The sequence below is a fragment of the Labrus bergylta genome, chromosome 3 (assembly GCF_963930695.1).
Source record: "Labrus bergylta chromosome 3, fLabBer1.1, whole genome shotgun sequence".
NCBI classification, from domain to species: domain Eukaryota; kingdom Metazoa; phylum Chordata; class Actinopteri; order Labriformes; family Labridae; genus Labrus; species Labrus bergylta.
The window spans coordinates 12,254,300-12,273,388 of NC_089197.1; the positions used below are offsets into that span (position 1 = coordinate 12,254,300).

At 38.4% G+C, this 19,089-nt stretch overlaps 1 protein-coding gene and 1 non-coding gene across 30 annotated transcripts in view; both read right to left on the reverse strand.

Moving 5' to 3' along the window:
- madd (MAP-kinase activating death domain) overlaps positions 1–12,331 on the reverse strand; it is a 53,108-nt gene extending 40,777 nt beyond the window's left edge. For 6 of the 29 annotated variants that reach the window (XM_065952691.1, XM_065952673.1, XM_065952669.1 and 3 more), the window contains exons 1-3: positions 12,069–12,323; positions 3,312–3,525; positions 2,007–2,639 (exon numbers count right to left, since the gene is read on the reverse strand). In XM_065952691.1, coding sequence (XP_065808763.1) covers positions 2,007–2,639; positions 3,312–3,370 — 692 coding nt within the window. In that variant the 5' untranslated portion in view covers positions 3,371–3,525; positions 12,069–12,323. Of the gene's footprint in view, positions 1–2,006; positions 2,640–3,311; positions 3,526–12,068 lie in introns of all 29 variants that reach the window. The other 23 variants (XM_065952693.1, XM_065952689.1, XM_065952687.1 and 20 more) reach the window with 12 other exon arrangements.
- A 1,904-nt stretch (positions 12,332–14,235) lies between these two features.
- trnad-guc (transfer RNA aspartic acid (anticodon GUC)) lies at positions 14,236–14,307 on the reverse strand. Its single transcript has one exon. It is a non-coding gene; the product is annotated as a tRNA-Asp (tRNA).
- Positions 14,308–19,089: the final 4,782 nt, after the last annotated feature.

Consider the following 19,089-nt stretch of genomic DNA (forward strand, 5'->3'; position numbering starts at 1 on the left):
CATATCTTAAAAAGCAGCTCAATCATCAAGAAAAAACAACTGTCATATCCAACCTACTTTCCCCTCTTCACACCACAATTTTTGTGACAAAGTGTAAATCTAAAACATTGGACCAAAAAGAGCGCCGAAAAAGTCTTGATTACTCCGCATTTGAAGTGTTTTTACTTCACATTCATAAAACATATCAGCTGCCCCTAGAACACTGGATTAAATAATATTTGCTGTGATACAAATCATTCGAACAAAACAGTGGTAATATGGTTGCCATTATTTATCTTTCAGGAGGAGTGTGAAAGTTAAAAAGAACCCTGTGAAAACATGACACACGACGCTGCAGATGGCCTGCAGGACTGCATGGAGCCACAGACAAAAGCTCTTGTATGATCTCTGTTTACTCTGCCACACATACATAGACATAACAGGTGGACAATGAGGGAAGCAGATGGAGGGATGAGAAAAGCAGTAGGCTTTGCAGAAAACATCTACAACACAGCTAAAACAACACATTTATGCTATTATTGATAACTATTCCAGTCTTGAATTTTCAATACCTAAGAATAAAACAGCAATTGTATAAACTCTGTTTGTGTGGTCTACAGTACGGCATGATGAACAAATGGATGCTATTCAAACACTTAGAGATGATGAGTGCTAATAACTCTGTGTGAAGCATAAATAGGCGAAGATATTATCATTTACTAAATAAGCAAAGCACAAATAAAAGCCTGTCCGGGGCGAAAAGATTCATCACTTTCTGTTGACTTTTTGATCAATCAATATCAATACTGTCTGCTAGTGGAAGAACAAAAAACCATTTGTGTTGGGAGAAATTACCAACAGGATACAAAACTAATATTTTAGAAGTATCTCAATCTATAAGAAGATAAAAGTCAATGCAGGGAATAAGAAATTAGCCATCAGTTATACGTTTTGTTTAGTAATTTGGAGACTAAGCTGCAAAGCCTGGTTTCAGTCTTTGTTAAAAATAATGACCCTTGTTGATAATATCAAATAGTTGTAAATGTCTACATATTATACCTCTGTCCAATCATTTGGATCATATCCCCGCATTTATGAGGAGGAAGGGACACATAGATAAAATTATTAATATTAACTTTGACATCAAACCTTTTCTACTCTGCTGTGAACAGAGAACTAAAAATATCCTTTGACTAACTGTTTGAATGTAGCAACAGGCTTTTTTCCTCCGTGCATTTTAGTCCTTGGTGATATCAGAGGGATGGCGGTTTTCCACTCCAGCTGGAGTGGACTTCAGGGTATGATAAGTTAAACTCAGTCTCTATGAGCCATTTGCTTTAACAAGTTTTACCCCCTAAAGCAGGGGTGGGCAACTGGCGGCCCGGGGGCCACAAGCGGCCCCCATCAACCCTCAACGTGGCCCTCAGTTCAATTTTTACATATCAGTTAGTTGGAAACATGAAGAAAACATGACAAAATCTGCCATGAAATCATGAAAACCAGAAATATGTCCATAATAATATTTAATCACTGGTATATATTGAGTTAAATTTGAGACATAATTGACTGTAATTGTTTTGGAAACTACAATTTGGCCCTCTGGCAGTGAAAATTAAATTATTGTTGCCCTCGCTGAGACCAAAGTTGCCCATCCCTGCCCTAAAGGCTGTGAAGTTAATAACACAGAACATACAGACATTTTTTAAAGGAATTGATTCATGTTGTACTGACAAGTTGATCGTTAAAATTGATGGTGTGAAAGTAAATGTCATGGGTTCGTTAAAACCAAGGATATAATACATGTACTGAACTTTTGGCTTAAAGGCTGCACAACAAAAAAGGTCAAGAAGTGTCAAAAACAATAGGTGTTCCTTGACTGGCAAGTAAAAATCTGCTGAGAACTAAAGAAAACATTTAAATTAAATTAGCCATGCACTAGTCTGTAATGATACACCAAAAAAAGAAAATAACAACATCTCAGTAAACTTCAAGAAAGCAACAAAAAGTAGATGCATGTTAAGCCTTACCTTTGGGTGGCACGAGGGAGGCCTGCTCGTTGGGTTAGCCTCTGACTGCAGCAGTCCACCAGCCTCTTAAGAATATATAGGCATTCCCTAAAGGTGGAGAAGAAGGGGTAGTGGCTGAGTATGCACAGCGAGGTCAGTGTGCTGTTGCGGTTCCTGGCTGCCATTTTAGCAGCATTTCTTCTGTGCTGTGGGGACTTGCCAGCATTTAGCTCGGACCCTGGTTGTCCACTATCCTCTCCTGAGGCAGGCGGAGGTGCTGACTCTGCTCTTTTGGATGGAGATTCTGAGGATGGTGGGCCTCCACCACTGCCATCAGACCCTTCACTGGCCGCCTGTGCTGCTGTCTCTGTGTGTCCACTCTTTTCCCCACGAGCACGGTGATGTCCTCGCTGAAAAGATCGGTAGAAGTTGACGCAGATTCCGTAGCGGGTGATTCCTGAGTCCTTGTCTGTCAGCGTGAAAACAAACGAGGAGTCGTCACGGAGGCTAACCCTGCGCTGGCGTATACTCAGGCAGCCCTCAGGTTGGCAGAAAAACACCACGTCTGGTGGAAGTGGGAAGTCATTGTGGTCCTCCAGCGGGTAGCGACGGAGGAGCTGAGGTGTCTGGGCCACATTGTCACTGCTTGGTTGCCTGGAGGGTCAAACAACATAATTTAAGTTGTAGCACTGCAACTGTCATGACATCTGTTTTCTTTACCAACTAACCAACCAACCAAGTGGTGAGAGAAGCATTTCATAAAGGAATCTTGGGCTTTGATTATTTGCTCACAAAGCCCTGACCATGGTCAAATGTCTTGGTTTGTTAAGCTGTTAACATCTGGTCAGGGGAGTTAAACAAATAGCAACCACTCAAACCTACAACTCTGTAAATTGCCCTTATGCGTAATACTTCGATGCCTGAAAGTTCTAGTAGAGAGACTCAGTGGCCCTGAGAAAGTCACACACTGGACAGTGGTCTCCCACATGGTCAATGAGCTTGAGACAATGTGCTTCTATTCTTTATTATGCACGCTTAGACATGTGGTAGTGAGATATCAGCATTTCAATACAGCAGGGTTTAAACAGCACCCCCTTAAACATTAACTGATACTGAATCTAAAATGGCATTTTAATTTGTTTTGGTCCAGGACAAATGCTGGAAATCGAGGGACAAAATAGTGTGTCAAGAAATTGAAGTGTTGTTCACCACTAAAAAACAAGTTACTTCAATGATTTTCTTGTGACGCATCTATTTAGGCTTTTGTGACTCTGATATTCCTTTAAAATAAATATACTCCTTTAAAATTCCCAATCATGATCCTACCTTGCTCCGACCACCACCAAGTAGTCGAGAAGACGAGGGCACATTTTCTTTTTCTCCATCTTGGATTTACCACGTCCCGTATGTCACGGCATCCAGGATTTATGTTCCCTCTTGGGTCAGTGGTGTCTTGCCATCACAAGTTGTACAATTCAGTTGTAAAGTTGCAACACAGCTCCTTGAATATCATCTTGAAGGTTCAATGAAATAGTCAAGCCTGTAACACAAGAAAGATATGTGGAAACATTTTAAGTGTAATGTAAATGGGTAGTAAGTTCAGTCATTATTTATTACTTTTCACATGAAGCCTCTCAACAGCATCTGACAAGTGAGTTAAGAGACATGAAATCTACTGAGCTCTTTCAGTATCTGAGATTTTCAACAAGAAAACAGGAGATTGGACTGAGGACAACGGTGTGTTGTTCTGTCCTGATGACCAGAAAGCCAATTTTATTCGCAAATGACCAGACTCAGATAAGCAGAGATACAAAGGTTTTTCTCTCTCTAGTTTATTTCTGTGTCTGCCACTAAAGAAACTAAAGTCTGAAACTAATTGCCTTTTCTCGGAGAGTTCATCATTGGTGAAACCATGGGAAAAACAGCACTGTAGCTCTGCTGGAGAAGTCATGTCGACATAACAGGATATACATAATGATATTAACAAACACGGCATAGACTAAGACACAGCTTGAAAAACCCAAGAGATGTCATACATGGAAATGTTAGATATTATCCCAAATAACAAGAGGAGGTAACACCACCCACTTGATTACACTTTGTCATAGTTGTTTTAGTTAATATTTTTCTGTCGGCTCGTAGCCATTCTGTCAGCCGGCTGTTTTTGTTGGAGGATAAAGACTTTTCAGTAGAGGCTTGCTCACATAGTAAGCAGCTTAAGGGTCTCTGTGGAATAAGCACCCTTCAGAGCTTGAAACATGGTCCTCACAGCACTGAGACTGACAGATAACTTCAGGAAATTCAACCAGAAACTCTGTAGATGGTTATTCACCAACATGGAGTCATTTCGCCTTGCTATCTTCCCACAGTAACGATAACACAAGACGTTGTTAATGACTGAAATGTATGTCATATCTGGACAAACATAATGTACACTTGTATACCTTGGCAGCTTTCTCATGCCAAGAAAACAAAAAAGTGATGCCTTCGTCTACATCACAAGCGAGCAGGATGTGCTTAGGCCAAGCAACCTTTAACAACACTGATGCTTCATCATCTCAAAGAAACATTGTCCTGATGTACTCTCATAAAAGTATGATGTGAACAGAGTTCCATTGCATTGAGAAAAAAAACAATACAAGCAAACCACCAGGGGGTAGGGATTTACACGAGGCACAGCTTTTAGGACCTTGCTACTCTTCCACACAAGGTGGTCAGAAGTCAGGATGAAAACCCAACCTATAGTTTCATTTACAGCGTGATTGGTAAATTTTGTAACAAAACGGCGGCTCTAAAAAGAAGTCCTCTCTGTTTCATCATAAGGCATATGCATCAAAACCTGACTGTAAACTCCTGATGCTTGAGTCTACAGAAACTCATATACATTCTTACATAATTATGTAACATGCTTCTAATATTGTATTTTTAGTCACAGTGGAGCAGGGGGGAGTGAACAGAAAATCGAAAGGTGTTAGTATATATCTAACAGTACGAACCTATGGCAGCAGAAGATGCCAGGAGAAAAGCAAACACTATACACACACATTACTAATGCAACATGTAGAAACTCCACCCTGAAACACAAACACAATACACAAATATCATACCCTAATGATGGTGATGATATCCTACAATGTATGTATACATTCTAGTAGAAAAAGTTGGGAGTAATTTAAGGTCTAAATTACAAGACATGTTTCACTTGGGGAGTAAGTCTATAGCTATAACTTGACACAATCAATGTGTCACAATCAATGACACAATCTGGAGTTACAGTATTTACAGCCGCTCCTTTGAGCATGAGTCACAACTACAGCCTGCTTCTTTTAATCATTTTGGTCTTAAAACAAGCGACACATTGAAACACACGTTCAGCAGGTAGACCCGTTGAAATGGATATGCAAATCGATGCTGCGCTGGGCTCAAGTGACACAGAGTAAAGCCATTCCAGCAAATAGCCTATGCCTACCCAGAGAGACCGAAAGCGACATGGTGCAAGCGACCACACACACTTAATGTGGTGTTGTTTGCTAAGAACACAAATAAAGCCACATTAAGTGAGTGAGGTATTCAATACATAGGGGGAAGAATAGAAGTTTACTTGATTGCTGTGACACAATTCAATTTCATTGTAAGCACTGACATCCGCTCTGACATGAGGAGGAGGCGCTGCTGTTTGCGTAATGAGCATATGTGACACTCAGAGCAAAACATTCAGAAGACCGAGGGGACACAATCTGATCACAAATCACTTTTAACGCTTCTTTTATTTACCCGCCCCGTTGGCTGGTAGGTAGGTTAAGTAATCAGTGCATGGTGTGTGCACTACAACCAAATGTGTTATTATTATAACCGGTGATGACAGTCTGGCAAAGATTTGTGGTAGACCATGCCAGTTCTGGTATACCAGTTTACTGCCCAACCCTAGGGCAAACCCGTTAAAGTTGATGGTTAGAATCATCAGTAGAGAAGATCCCACGAGGGCTCGCAGAGCAACAGTCACTTCTTCTTTTTTATTTCATGTGTGATTGTTCTCAATGAGTAATGCAGGATCAACAGCATGGCGATGGTGTGGTTTATGAACTTTACAACCCAATCTTAAAATGACCCGTCAGTGTTGCTATTGAGAGCAGAATCATACACCATTCTCTCCTCTGCAAAACAAACAGAACACGTTATTAAACCTGGCAAGACAGATAAAACTGTCCCTCTGGGTTTCAGGGGCTTCAAGGTGAGCTGACACAAAATGAAGCTCTGTTTGTTTCTCAGATAATTTGACATGCAGACCTCCACTTACTTCATTCCTTTATTTGGCTGTATTATGTAGTCTAAACCATCCCAAACTTAAATTCATTAGTTTGCGCACTTTATGGGCAAATGATCCTGTTTCAGAGCTGATATAGGGAGTGTTAAAACAGATCACGTTCGGATCACACTGTCTTCGATCATACAGGGATCAGCTGCGTGTGACAACAATCAGTAGCTTCACATTAGTAAGGTCACAGCCTGCTGTAGTCTGTTGCTGTAAGCTTAGACAAACTCTGTTAAATAGCGCTGTGTTCACTGAAGATAGTTCCTAAACACCTGCTGTTGTCTTTCGTCTAGCTCACAGAACATACGCTGCAGGTACACAGACACACACATCCGCTAAATGAATGGTGTGTCTTTTACATGTTCAACAATGTAAGAAGTGTAAAAAAAAAAAGACTTCTGTAGATTACAGCAAACTTGTTATTCACCAAATGTATTTTCTGCTTTACTTAGATTTTAAAAGCACTTTCTAAATAAAAAGAGAGTTCAGGTTTCAGGTTCAGGTCTAACAGCTTCTACTATTATACAACCAGATGATAACTGTATGACACAGACAGAGTAAGAGGAAACAGAGAAAAGTTGCGGCCAGAACCATGGGGGTCTGATCCAAACGAAGCATGGATCATCACCTGGCACTGCTGTTGTAGCTCATATTTGTTTTATTTGTTTATTTGGATCCCCAAGAGCCACTACCTAAGTAGCAACTACTCTTCCAAGAGTCCACTCATACAAACATAAAAAAGGCGCTGCAGAAAACACTGTAAATGTATTTTTTTTCTCTCTTTGCTTGATCCATAAAAAAACTGATTTGATCCATGATCAAAATCCGTGATACGATCCCAACAATGGGATTTGTAATCCTTTACACCACTATGTGAAAGTCTATCAGGCACGTTTGCATCCTTCTCTAGCAGAAGCATCACATTTCCACAGAGGTGTCCATTTCAGAGACATTTCAGAGGCAGTGCCCCTTAAAGAAGCCTGATAGACTTTGCGTTGTTTTATTTATTTTCTGTGGTTTGAGCTTTGGTTACAAATGTCACTCACTTTTCTCAATAGCTTTCTTTAGACTGTATTTTTGTAAACAAATACAACAAAGAATGGAACATACAGTTGGTCATCTATACACCCTAGTTATCTATGCTCATGGAAATACATGTCAATTCATACGATAGTGGCTCAGTTATTTACTCTCGAGGTAACATACACACTTAATTTTCCAAAAACTACAAAGATGATCCTGTCCTCAGATTTATGAAGAAAGGCGATTCTCTCCATAGTCCATACCTTCAATATCAGTCACAATATCTATTCAGTCTTTTTCTCAATTGATTTATCCGTAACATGATATCGTAAGAGATTATTTATCCATTAAAACAGAAAGTATGAACCGCCACAATAATTGTTATTCATTCAACACCAATGATTTTTTTCCTAAAGTTAAGAAATGAATCTACTATGAGCAGAAATGATAAGTGTAATTTGTATTTACATTATCAATGCTGGTTCCAGCTTCTTGAATGTGGGGAATTGTTCCTTTTGTATTTTATGTAAGAACGCAAATGAAAAGTCTTTGGTTTTGCCTGTTGATTAGACAGATAGATAGATAGATAGACAGATAGTTTTGATCCTGAGGGAAATTCAAATTTGAAGAACTAAAGAACTTTGCAGACCTTACTTTGGGCTCATAGAAATGTTTCCCATTTTGGACAGCTTTAAAGTCTAATCAATCAATACATCATGATAATAATAATCAGACGATTATTTGCTAATTGAAATTAGCATTAGCTGCAGCTCTTAAAATGGCAAAACAGAAATAATCAAATGGTTTAATTTTAATTATTTTGTTGCACAATTAGGTTGGATTTATTAGCATTCTAACCATGACAACCTATAATGGGATTAACATTTTAGGTTTATGATTAATAGGCACAAATGTAAACTGTAGATAAATGTTGACAAGTGGATTTGATGCTTCACAGATGAGAGCTCATCTGGCAAAAAAACAGACCAGTCACACAAAGACAACAGGGCTCACTAATAAGCTGCATGCAAGCCATGAGTGGGACACCACAGTCTAACACCCTGACATAGGCTGTCATTAACCCAAGCAGCCATGGCACAGAGGCAGAGAGATGCAGCTGTGTCCAGCTGACATTAGGACTGACTTTATCACAGAGGGCTGCGGATGCATTATGGGTCTAATTATCTCTAATAGCTCAAAATGTGAGCAGAGGAGCCCTCACAGAGGGACATAACACAAATGTGATTCATCTAATCTGGATGGAGAACTGTGGAAAAATGGTCACATAAATGATGACATTAGGCAGAATTACCAAATAGACAATGTTAACCGACTCAAAACGCAGTCACTCTGGTAAAAAGACTCTTTCTAACTATAATTTTGGAAAGATACTATAAATAAAAGGCTGTATCAGTTACAAAATGATATTCGTAATTTGAGGAAATTAGCTAATCCATTCTTGACAGGGTTTACATAAGGAATGAGTAACTAGGCAAATGCTGTCCGATGAAACTGTTAAAGAAGACACATTTTGAAGAGCATTTCATTTCAAAGAGGAATGAAGGATGTCTTGTTGAGTCAGCTTTATGTCAGCACACATCACATTTGTTAAATTATAGATATGCACTGCAATTCTAACATCCTGCTTTTGCAAGTCAGTGAACAACAAGACCAAATTAAACTGTCAATTAATATCATTACGTGTATTATCTTTTAAAAAATGAATAAAAAGGTCTTTGTGTTGAGGCAATCCATTCTGAAAGCAAGTTTTTTTTTTTTTAAAGTTCTTCCTTATTTTTCTACATGATGTGACAACTCTGACATGTTGGAGAGCAGTAACCATTTCCTCAGAACGATGGCTAACTATGGAGAAGAAATAATGCCAAGAACATAATTTATTCTAGCAGTAAGGACTAGGCCTGTACAAGTAGATCTTACAAAAACCATCAGGAGGACAATGAATCAACATGCAGGTCTGGCAAAATGAATGCGTCCTGGTGCAAAGCCAAAATGGCTATTTTATGAAGCAGCAGAGCTGGAGGCAGACCCACTGAGCACAAAGGCAGAGCAGGACCATAGTATTATTTATAGCCATGGATGGATACAAATTCACTCATTGTATTTAACTATTGAGCTTGGGATTGAACCTTGTTTCTGTCTCTAGAAAAAAAAAGATAAAAGAATAACCACAACACTAGGTCTTCAAAGGCAAGATAATGATGAGGGTTAACACAACAGATGATTGTGGTCAAAGGGGTCTGCAGGCAACACTCTGTGGTTATATAAGCATAGAGAAGAGCTAGATATGAATCACAAGCCTCCAATATGGCCTGCACCTTCTTGCCAGTCACAGCGAACAACAGTGAGAAGATATGATGAAGCCTCTTAAATTTGTTTTAGTTCGGTGCTGACACGCAAACAAGAAAGCAGATGAAGTGTTGATTAAGAAAGTATTGATCTTTGCACTCTCACTTTTAGATTTCAATCTTTTTTGTATCGAACCAATGGTACAGTGTGCCGTGGCTGAACAGATATAAGAACTATTTTGTTGCCTGGTAGTAGCACAAAATGAGAACAAAGGCATAGACAGATGTACTCTCTAATCATTTCTTAACAATTTCTAGGAGACATTTTTTCCATAGTCATTTTCCTAGACCTTATCCCGCCTTTGAATCAATTTCTTGGCTGCAAAACTCACTTACACATATCTAATTAGTTTTCTGTTATCTGTTTCCATAGGCAAATCATTTTATTTGTTTAACTTTGCATTCAATTCTTACGTATCACACGTGAGGTAAAAGTGCAGAATGGATGCAGTGGTGTGGGGAAAGGATGCATTTGTTGTCATCTTGCAAGCTGTCAAGTCAAATTGAGTCTGCCAAGCTTCTAGCTCTGTCTTGAGTGACAGGCAAAGACTTCGGCTCAGTGTGCTGAATACAACAATGATTACATACTTACTTTGTTTTTTTGACTGATTTTTTTATTTTATTTTAAAGGCTGAGTAACTCCAGCGCAGAGAAGATGATGTCTTTATTCTAAGTCATTTGTCAAGCTTTTATTGGGCTGTTTTACAATATTGCACTGAGGGTTTCACATCCCAATAAAATTTTACTTCAGGTTAGGTTGCAGTGTCATCGAGACACCATGAATTGCGCCTCTCTTCCGCTTTCATTAAAGTCAATATACATAACAGACCCAAAATCATAGTGTTGTGAAAAACTGATGTATTGGTCTCTACACCACGCACACTGCACTATAAGAGCAGAGTGCTTTACAAGCTTGTGTCGATTAAAATATTTTATGCTGACGGGGGAATAAAAGCTGTCTTGGTATCGTTCATGTGTCAGAGCAATATCTTTAAATGAAGCCAATAGAATATGGTATCAGAAAAGGAAACAGTTGTAACTTATTAAAGTGAGAGGCTCAGCCAAAATTCATAACCAGGCGCTGCATCTGAGGCAAAACATGATTGTGTAAAAAAAAAATGTAAAAAAAAATTGAGTTATTGTTATGTTTTAGATCTGGAATAAGAAGATAGTCTATGATACTGAGTACTGTGTACTACTCTTGTGTCAATTCTAAGTATTTTGCTCTGAAATAAACCTGACTCATATTCTAGACCTGTATTTTACTTTACAATAATACTTTGAACTGTACAGTGAAAGTTTAAGAAAAAATACATCAACGTATACATTTGGATTCACACTGAAAGATATGTATTTACCCATACTCCACTTTTACTAAGGATGTAGATGGCATTGCTCCTACTGGACTGCATTATTATGCTGCTAAAATATTTCCCCCTACTATGAACAGCGTAGACGTATGAGAATACAAGAATAGCTATATATTTGAAAAACACATTTGAATATACATATTCAGTCGGCCTACAACACCGTGAACCATCTCAAAGCTCACATATATAAATAAGTAGTATTACCATTCAAATTATAATCTTTATGACGTAGACGGGCTGTATTACGTCACATTATAGTTTGTACTAAGCATTATTGGCCTGTTATTGTATATCAAAATGTACTTTGATGATATAAAGTTCTTTTTTTTTTTAACAAGCTTGTTATTTACCTTCCTGGCATTACTCCAATGTCATTATTATTAAAAAAAAAGAAAAGAAAAAAAGAAGAAGTAAATCCACATTATCTGCCAGGTCTCATCGGTCGTGTTTCTGCTGGTTTGACATTGTGCAAGATATTACAACTGCACATCGATGTTTTAAGCTAGCTTAGAGGTGAATTTACAATGACACACACTTTCTACGTCCAGGGTCTCAGTCACACAGAACAGATCCCGTATGAGCTGAGGTTAATGTCGAGGTGTAGTAAGGATTCACAGTTAAGATTAAGGTAACAACATGAGCTGCAACAGAGGCAATGCCAACGCCTCCGGAACCAGCTCACCAGAGAGAGAGAGAGCTGGGGTCCGTTTAGCATGCTGTGGCTGTGTTATCATTCATCTGTAATAAAGCTATCAGGCCTGACTTGTCCTACACCTTCAACCCCCCCCTCACCCCCCCTACGAAGCATCCTCCACTTTAGGAGGCTTCACGGTTTCCTACGTCACGGATGGATTAGCTAGCTAACCAGTTAGCTGCCTAGCTGCTAACAGTAGCTTGACCGTTTCGTTTCACAAACAAGCACACGGTGAGGGAAAAAACAAACACCCAAAACATAAGCCACACATAAGAAAGACATGTTGAAGAGTAAACATGAAAGTGTGAGCATCCTTACCTGCTTACATGAGCCGGTTAGCCGCTAACGGAGCCAGCTGCTGCTGCTGCTGCTGCCGACGGCCCGGGTGGTGGGTGTCCTCTCCTCGGTCACGCAGAGAGGCAGTCAGCGCTGTTTCTCACAAGGTTTCTGTTGTTGAAGAATCAGGTTTCATCACTTGGGAGCTTGATGGGGGGGGGGGCGGGAAAGGGGGGGGAAGGGGCTTGCTATTCCGTCGTCGCAGAAATATAAACGATGCGAAACGTGTGTCCGCCTCCCTGCTCGGTGAGCCTCGGTCAGTCACAACCTGCCTTCACAACATCCTCCTCCTCCTCCTCCTCATCCTCATCATCATCATCATCACCACCGGGAGTTCCGCATACTGAGAGAGCGACCTGACGGAAGCTTCACAAAAACACACCTAAAGGGATTAACATTAAAGTATCTGTGATAGTAGACTATCTCTTCAGGGTACACAACGTTAATCAAATAAACCAACAACTTAAAAAATATATATTATTTAGGCCTATAGGAGTATTTTGCAACACACATTTTTATTGTTTATTTCATTGTATAGCTCGGTTAGTCTTGTGTTACATTTGATTTTTTTTTATTGTTGTTGTTGTTCTTGTCTGTTACTTTCTAATGCTTTGTTTCTGCAATGTTCAGCACTTTGGATCAACTATGTTGTGTTTAAAGTGCTAAGCCAGGGATGGGCAACTTTGGTCACGGCAAGGGCCACATTCAATTAATTCTCCCTGCCAAAGGGCCAAATTGTAGTATACAAAAACGATCAATTATGAATCAATTATTTAATTTTTTTTTTTTTTTAACTCAACATATGCCAGTGATCAAATATTATTATGGATGTATTTCTGGTTTTCATGATTTCATGGCAGATTTTGTCACATTTTCTTCATGTTTCTAATTCATTGATATGTAAAAATTGACCTGAGGGCCACATTGAGGGTTGATGGGGGCCGCATGTGGCCCCCGGGCCACCAGTTGCCCACTCCTGTGCTAGGCCTATATAAATAAAGTTGAGTTGAGTTGAGTTGAGCTTTTCCCCCCTCTTATAGTTTTTATCTTTTCAATTATATTTATCTTGTCTTGTTATAGCTTATAACCACTTTTATTGAATGTATCTCTTCTTGTTGTTTTTATTTTTTTATTGTTTCTTTCTCTTTATTTTCTAATCTATCTTCTTACATGGCCAACTTGGTCCTCTTGGTCTCATTTTTGGCTTTCTGGGATTCCTGTGATGAGGTTATTATGTTGCCTGGGTGCTTAATATGATGTTTGGGTTACTGACTGGTTGGGGTTTGTTGTTGTTTGGGTACTTTGTTCTTATGTGCTTCTGCAAATTTCAAAACCATATACAGTCTAAAACGCTTCGTAAACCCTTGTTTTTAAAAGTGTTTTATACAAATACATTTACTATTATTATTATTTAATTTACCATGCCCCCAAAACATTTCATTAATCTCCTTAAGCCCTAAATGTTTCCGATGGTTTATAAAAGTTTTTTCCAAAGTGTAAAGCTTTAAGCACTTTTATTAATTTCACCACTATTGTTTTGTCTCTAGGTTTATATTTTATTGTGTTTTTTAGATTTAGATTTAGATTTTTTCAATTTTACCCTTTGCACAATATGACTTTTTAGCTATAAACTGTATAAAGCACTTACACATTTTGCACTTCTTTACGCTCATACTTCGTTGTAACTGCTAATACTACACAAACTTTTACCATTATTACTGACATTGTAGATAAATCTTATTCATTGTTCTTGCTCTTTCCGACCCTCTCGTCCTGCATCTCCCTCTATTCCACTTTCCAAGACCAACACAGTTTCCGCAGATGAGTCTGGTTCAGTTTGAGGTTTCTGGCTCTTAAAAGGCAGATTTCCTTGCCACTGTAACTTTGCTTAATGTTGCTTAGTGCTGTGCCCATAGATTAATGTTTGGTCTTTGTAAATATTATAACAATGTGTTTGTGTTAAGTGTCTTGTGATAGCATGTGTTATAAATTGGTGCTTTGGTCCACCTCACAATGGAGACTTATATAGACTCATAGACTCTGCTTTCTTGTCATTTTCAATGAGGAAGGAAATCATTTCCCGAGTTTCAGACCCACAAACACGCTTACGGTTCCAAAAGTGGTGCTTATTTAAATGAAAATGTTTGTCCTCCCCGTCGGGGAATCGAACCCCGGTCTTCCGCGTGACAGGCGGAGATACTGTCCACTATACTAACGAGGATTGATGTTTCGGTGCCATGGTAACGTAATATATATACTGGCACTTTTTCGGGTTTTATTCCTTCTCTATTTTTCTCTCTATTTCTTGTCTTCCTTAACTTTTCCCATTCATTCTCTATGGTAGTCCTTATCACTACGGAAGTAATATAATTTTGGCCACAACAGAGATTTTGGTGGCACTGTTTCACCCTTTGGTAAAGGTAAGAAGACAGAGTGAACCAGTTTCATATAGACTGTAGTTCCTGCATCTGCATCAGAAAGTTAGAAAACTCGCCAAGCTTGCCAAGGCCACTGGTCCCATTAAGACAGGAGGTCTGATTCATCAATTGTATGCAAGCCGTAGAATCTACAGCAGTTAAATGCAACATAGCCTATACATAAAAGCAGCTGTAATATTTAACCAAAACATTTAATCTGAATCTGGTCATCTAAAATGATATTTAGGCACTTGTATAGTGTTTTGAATGCAGGACTTTAATTTGTTTTAGTTTTTTTTTTTTTTATCATACGCAAAGATTACCACTAGGCCTGTAAGTGATAGTGAAAAAGTTAAATCATCTATACCCATTTGCTTGGCTTTACACTTCTTTTATTTGTATTACTGTAACTGGTATTCATTTTTACTGACTGAATATAGTCCTTTCCTAATACTGCAGCAGGATTTGGGTACATTCATATATTTTTCTTATAATTATTTTAAGGGTACCAGCTACTTATGGGTAAGATGTCAGACACTTTGTGTAGTCTTTTATGCATGCATTTGTTTATAGAAATACATGATTATTATTATTAATAATAATAATAATAATAATAATAATAATTAATCTTTTAGTAACAGTTTTGTCTTATCTTTTCTTTTCATCTGAGAGATTATTTTGTTCCAAAATAAGTTAATGCATTTCTCTTTAACCTTCTTACATGTACTATCCATGTAGTGAGTTATTCTGAACCAAATACTTACCTTGTTGTTTGGGTCGAGCCGGATTCGAACCCACTTCTCCTGAGGTGCTTCAGGTTGGCACATTTCTCTTCTACAGCTATCCGAGACAATACATGAGGATAGTTTTAGTAATGAAGTCAAGCTTTACCCGGGGAAACCCACAGAGATATAGTGTGAATAGTCTTACATTACCGACATGTTTGAAATACATTTGTCACACAGGAGGGCGCTGTATTCCTCGTTACCACTGGTATAATGCTGGTAGTCTACAGTTGACTTTCCCCCCCCTGGTTTGATTGTCTACAAATACCTGCAAAGCCATAATAAATAAGGTTTGAATAATTATAATTTTATATAATAAAATCCACTCTATTAGAATCATTTCTCAGGATGTAATGGTGCAGCACAAATCAACAGAGAGTCGAAGAAAAATCAATCTGTTGATGTTGATTTCAACTTTTTTTCAATTTTGCCATACCTAGCCTAGTTTTAAGAATGGTATACACTAGCGATGTTACCTAAGATTACTGTTGATGGCTCTGTAGCATTATAAAAAGCCGAATAAGCTGATAATCAAAAGTGTGCATAAAACTCAGGTAAGCTTACCTGAAGTAGGCAACCACAATAAAATTTAAATACTTGCCGTCAACACTTGACATAAGCAGCTCTTGTAGTGTAGCCACATAGTTACTCCGATTTGTTCCTGTTTTATTGGCAGAATTAATTTTCGTTTAATATTTAATATGAGTTAAATTGCTTAACACAAACCCATTATTTAACCCTATTCAGAAATTGAAACCTAATTTACATAATTAGAAGAAGAAAAAAATTAATGTGAAATTAATTGATTAATTAACTAATTGGATTCTAGAGATATCGCGATAATTAATTGGATCACATGAAGGGGAAACGAGAGTTTCTCTTTCATCAGTTTCTGTAGTGTAGTGGTTATCTCCTTGGGGGCCAGCGTCAGCTTACTTCTATGTGCTGTAAAAAAACAATACTGTAATTTTCTTCACAAATTCATTGTGTTTATGCCTCTAAGTCTGTCTTTGCCTGTTTTCTCTGTTGCTTATTGTCATTACCGACTGAAAATACACTGTTTGGTTAAACTGTGAATCACAATTTATGAAAAATGCTTTAAAACACTAAAGGTAAAAATAGGTAAAGCAGATAAACAATACTAATATGTAAACAGAATACCTGCCTATCAAGGATTTGGCATGCTGACCTATATCTACTTTTGATTCAAAATTTCACATGCCAAATCCTCAAATGGTAGTCTAAAAATGCATGCAAACACAAAAAAAAACACTTACCATCATTGATGACAAGTTAACTCCTTAGGTTAGTGGGAAAGTAAAAGAACACAAGCATCAGCACAGGCCAGAACACAGCCAAAATAACAAACTAGTTGAAAGAACATAGTAATGGAAGTTGAATCCTTGAAAGCAGAATCCTCCCTCCACACTGATTAAGAAAAACCTGTTGCTGAAGCTGCATCCATGGCTCTGGAGACTGCTGCCGGTGTCTATGAAAGCAAATTTGGCATTAGACTTTTATCATGTATAGTAAAGTTCAGAAAATTGTCTTATAAACTAGCTCCACCTACGTAGCTTGGGGTCCACTTTACAAGGGAACAGGTTTAACATTTGGCTCTCCAGGTCCTTGTCCTCTTCCATTGCTAGAAATGTATATAACATGAATAGTGTGTTAGAAACATTAAATGTTTGAATAAAAGCAGTATTTTCATATTTCTGTGAACTGACCGAGAGTGCTGGATGCTGATGTGGAGGCAGCCGGAATGATGCTGACTTCTAGAGGTGCTGGGCAGGACTCGGCTCTCTGCTGCTTCAGGAGGTACTGCTGCAGGTTGTGCATCTTGCTGCTTTTGATGCAGTTCACTCCTAAGATGAAGGCAGCATAACCGTCACTCCTTGTCTCCCAGATCTGCCTCCAGGTATCCTTGGCCCTGGCTCCAAAGCCTACAGTGTTGTCAGCCTCTGATGCCACAAGTGGAACTTGCTTCCTGGAGAGGAGGTAACCCCTTAGGTCTTCAATTTCCTTGAAGAACTTGGCATATTCAAGGAGTGACAACAAGCTGTCTTTGCTGTGTCCCTGAGGGTTGAAACTCCCATCTTGCTCCTCCTGATCTACCTTGTTGATAAGGTAGATGGTGTAGCCAATATCATTTTCCAGGAGCCATCTGAAAGATTTACCCTTGTACTTGCCGAATTGCAGCACATACTCGCTCATCACCTCCTGACAGTCTGACACATCGCCTCCACGTTGAAAAACCAGAGTGAGAGCATTGGTTTTCACCAGGTCATGTTTTTGAGGAGGGGACCTGTCCTGAAGGGAAGGATTTTTAATCCTCATGGCCTCGTCAGAGGGGTCCTGGCGAAGATGGCCTGACGGACCGTTCCTGAAGGACACTGTTGTCCTTCCTGGAAAGAAGTTCAGTGTCTTCTTCATCATCTCCTGTGCACAGCAGAACACAATGCATATTTGTATTATTAATCAAAGTGTAATAATGCTGTTATATAAACAGTGCTATTGATGTATATAACCTGCATTTTTAATTACTAGGTAACAACACTTGATATCACACACCAGATAGATTACAATACTTTATTGTAACATCTAATTGTTATGAATGTTCTTCTTTTTCATAGCAAATCAATTGAATCTTTCATGAAGGCTTTAAAATAGTCTTGTACCTTCATATTCATTAAAAAATATTCATCATCGTCTACTCATACATTTGTCATACTTTATTTATTCCTTGTGCAAGGATTATGTGCGTGTGTGTGTGTGTGTGTGTGTGTGTGGAGGGAGGTCCTATTGTTTTTTTTATTGATTTTCTTTCTATTTAAAACACTGTGTTACATTATTGTGCATGACAAACGATATACAAATATTAAATAGTGATGTAGGTAAGGTTTTGAACTTTATACGTGAGACACACAAAGATAATTTACTGTCAACAGGAGAGAAATATAAAACACTGACATTAATTCCAGTCGTGCTCAATAATCAAATGAAATAACATTAGTCTTACAGTTAACAACAGTGTAATGATAACGTTAATGTGATCTTTAATGTACCACCTTGCTACGTTAGCAAACAACAATCACGGTTCGTATTTGTCAAAAACAAAAAATAAACTATCATTAAACAGGTGATACAATATGAACGATTGTTAATCAAGTTATTGAAAACATTAGCCATACTTACGTTTGATAAGTTGGATATTTTTGTGTCAAAGTCGTGAAAAAAGGTGACGATAAAATGTCGAGCTAGTTCTCTTAACTTTCTGATGAAGACGCTGCACTGGCCGTCCGACTGTCACTCAAACCTTAAGAAACGGGGTCTCCATACCTTTACCAAAAAGGGTGAAACAGCGCCCCCAAAATCTCCATAGTGGCCAAAAGTATATTACATCCGTAGTGATAAGCACTACCATCACACCAGATCCCCGGTTCGAGACCAGGCGGAAACATTATTTATTATCCTTCTTGTCACAAACTTAGGTGACTGTGATGTTAGACGACCTCAACATGTGTACCGTTGTATACCACTTTGACTAAAACTTCCTAAGAATTGCAGCAGACAATATTGATTATATGAGTACATACTTATGATACACATTTTGAGATCTATTTTTGGTATGTTTGCAGAATGCTTGATGTATAATGTACCAATTACAGGTCACTCCTGACATAGTTATATTTTATCTATCAAGACATATTGATTCAATGCAAGATATTTTGAATAAATCTGAGTTTATGAAGACAGTAACTGAGATATTAATTTTAATCCTCAAGCATCACGTCTACAATC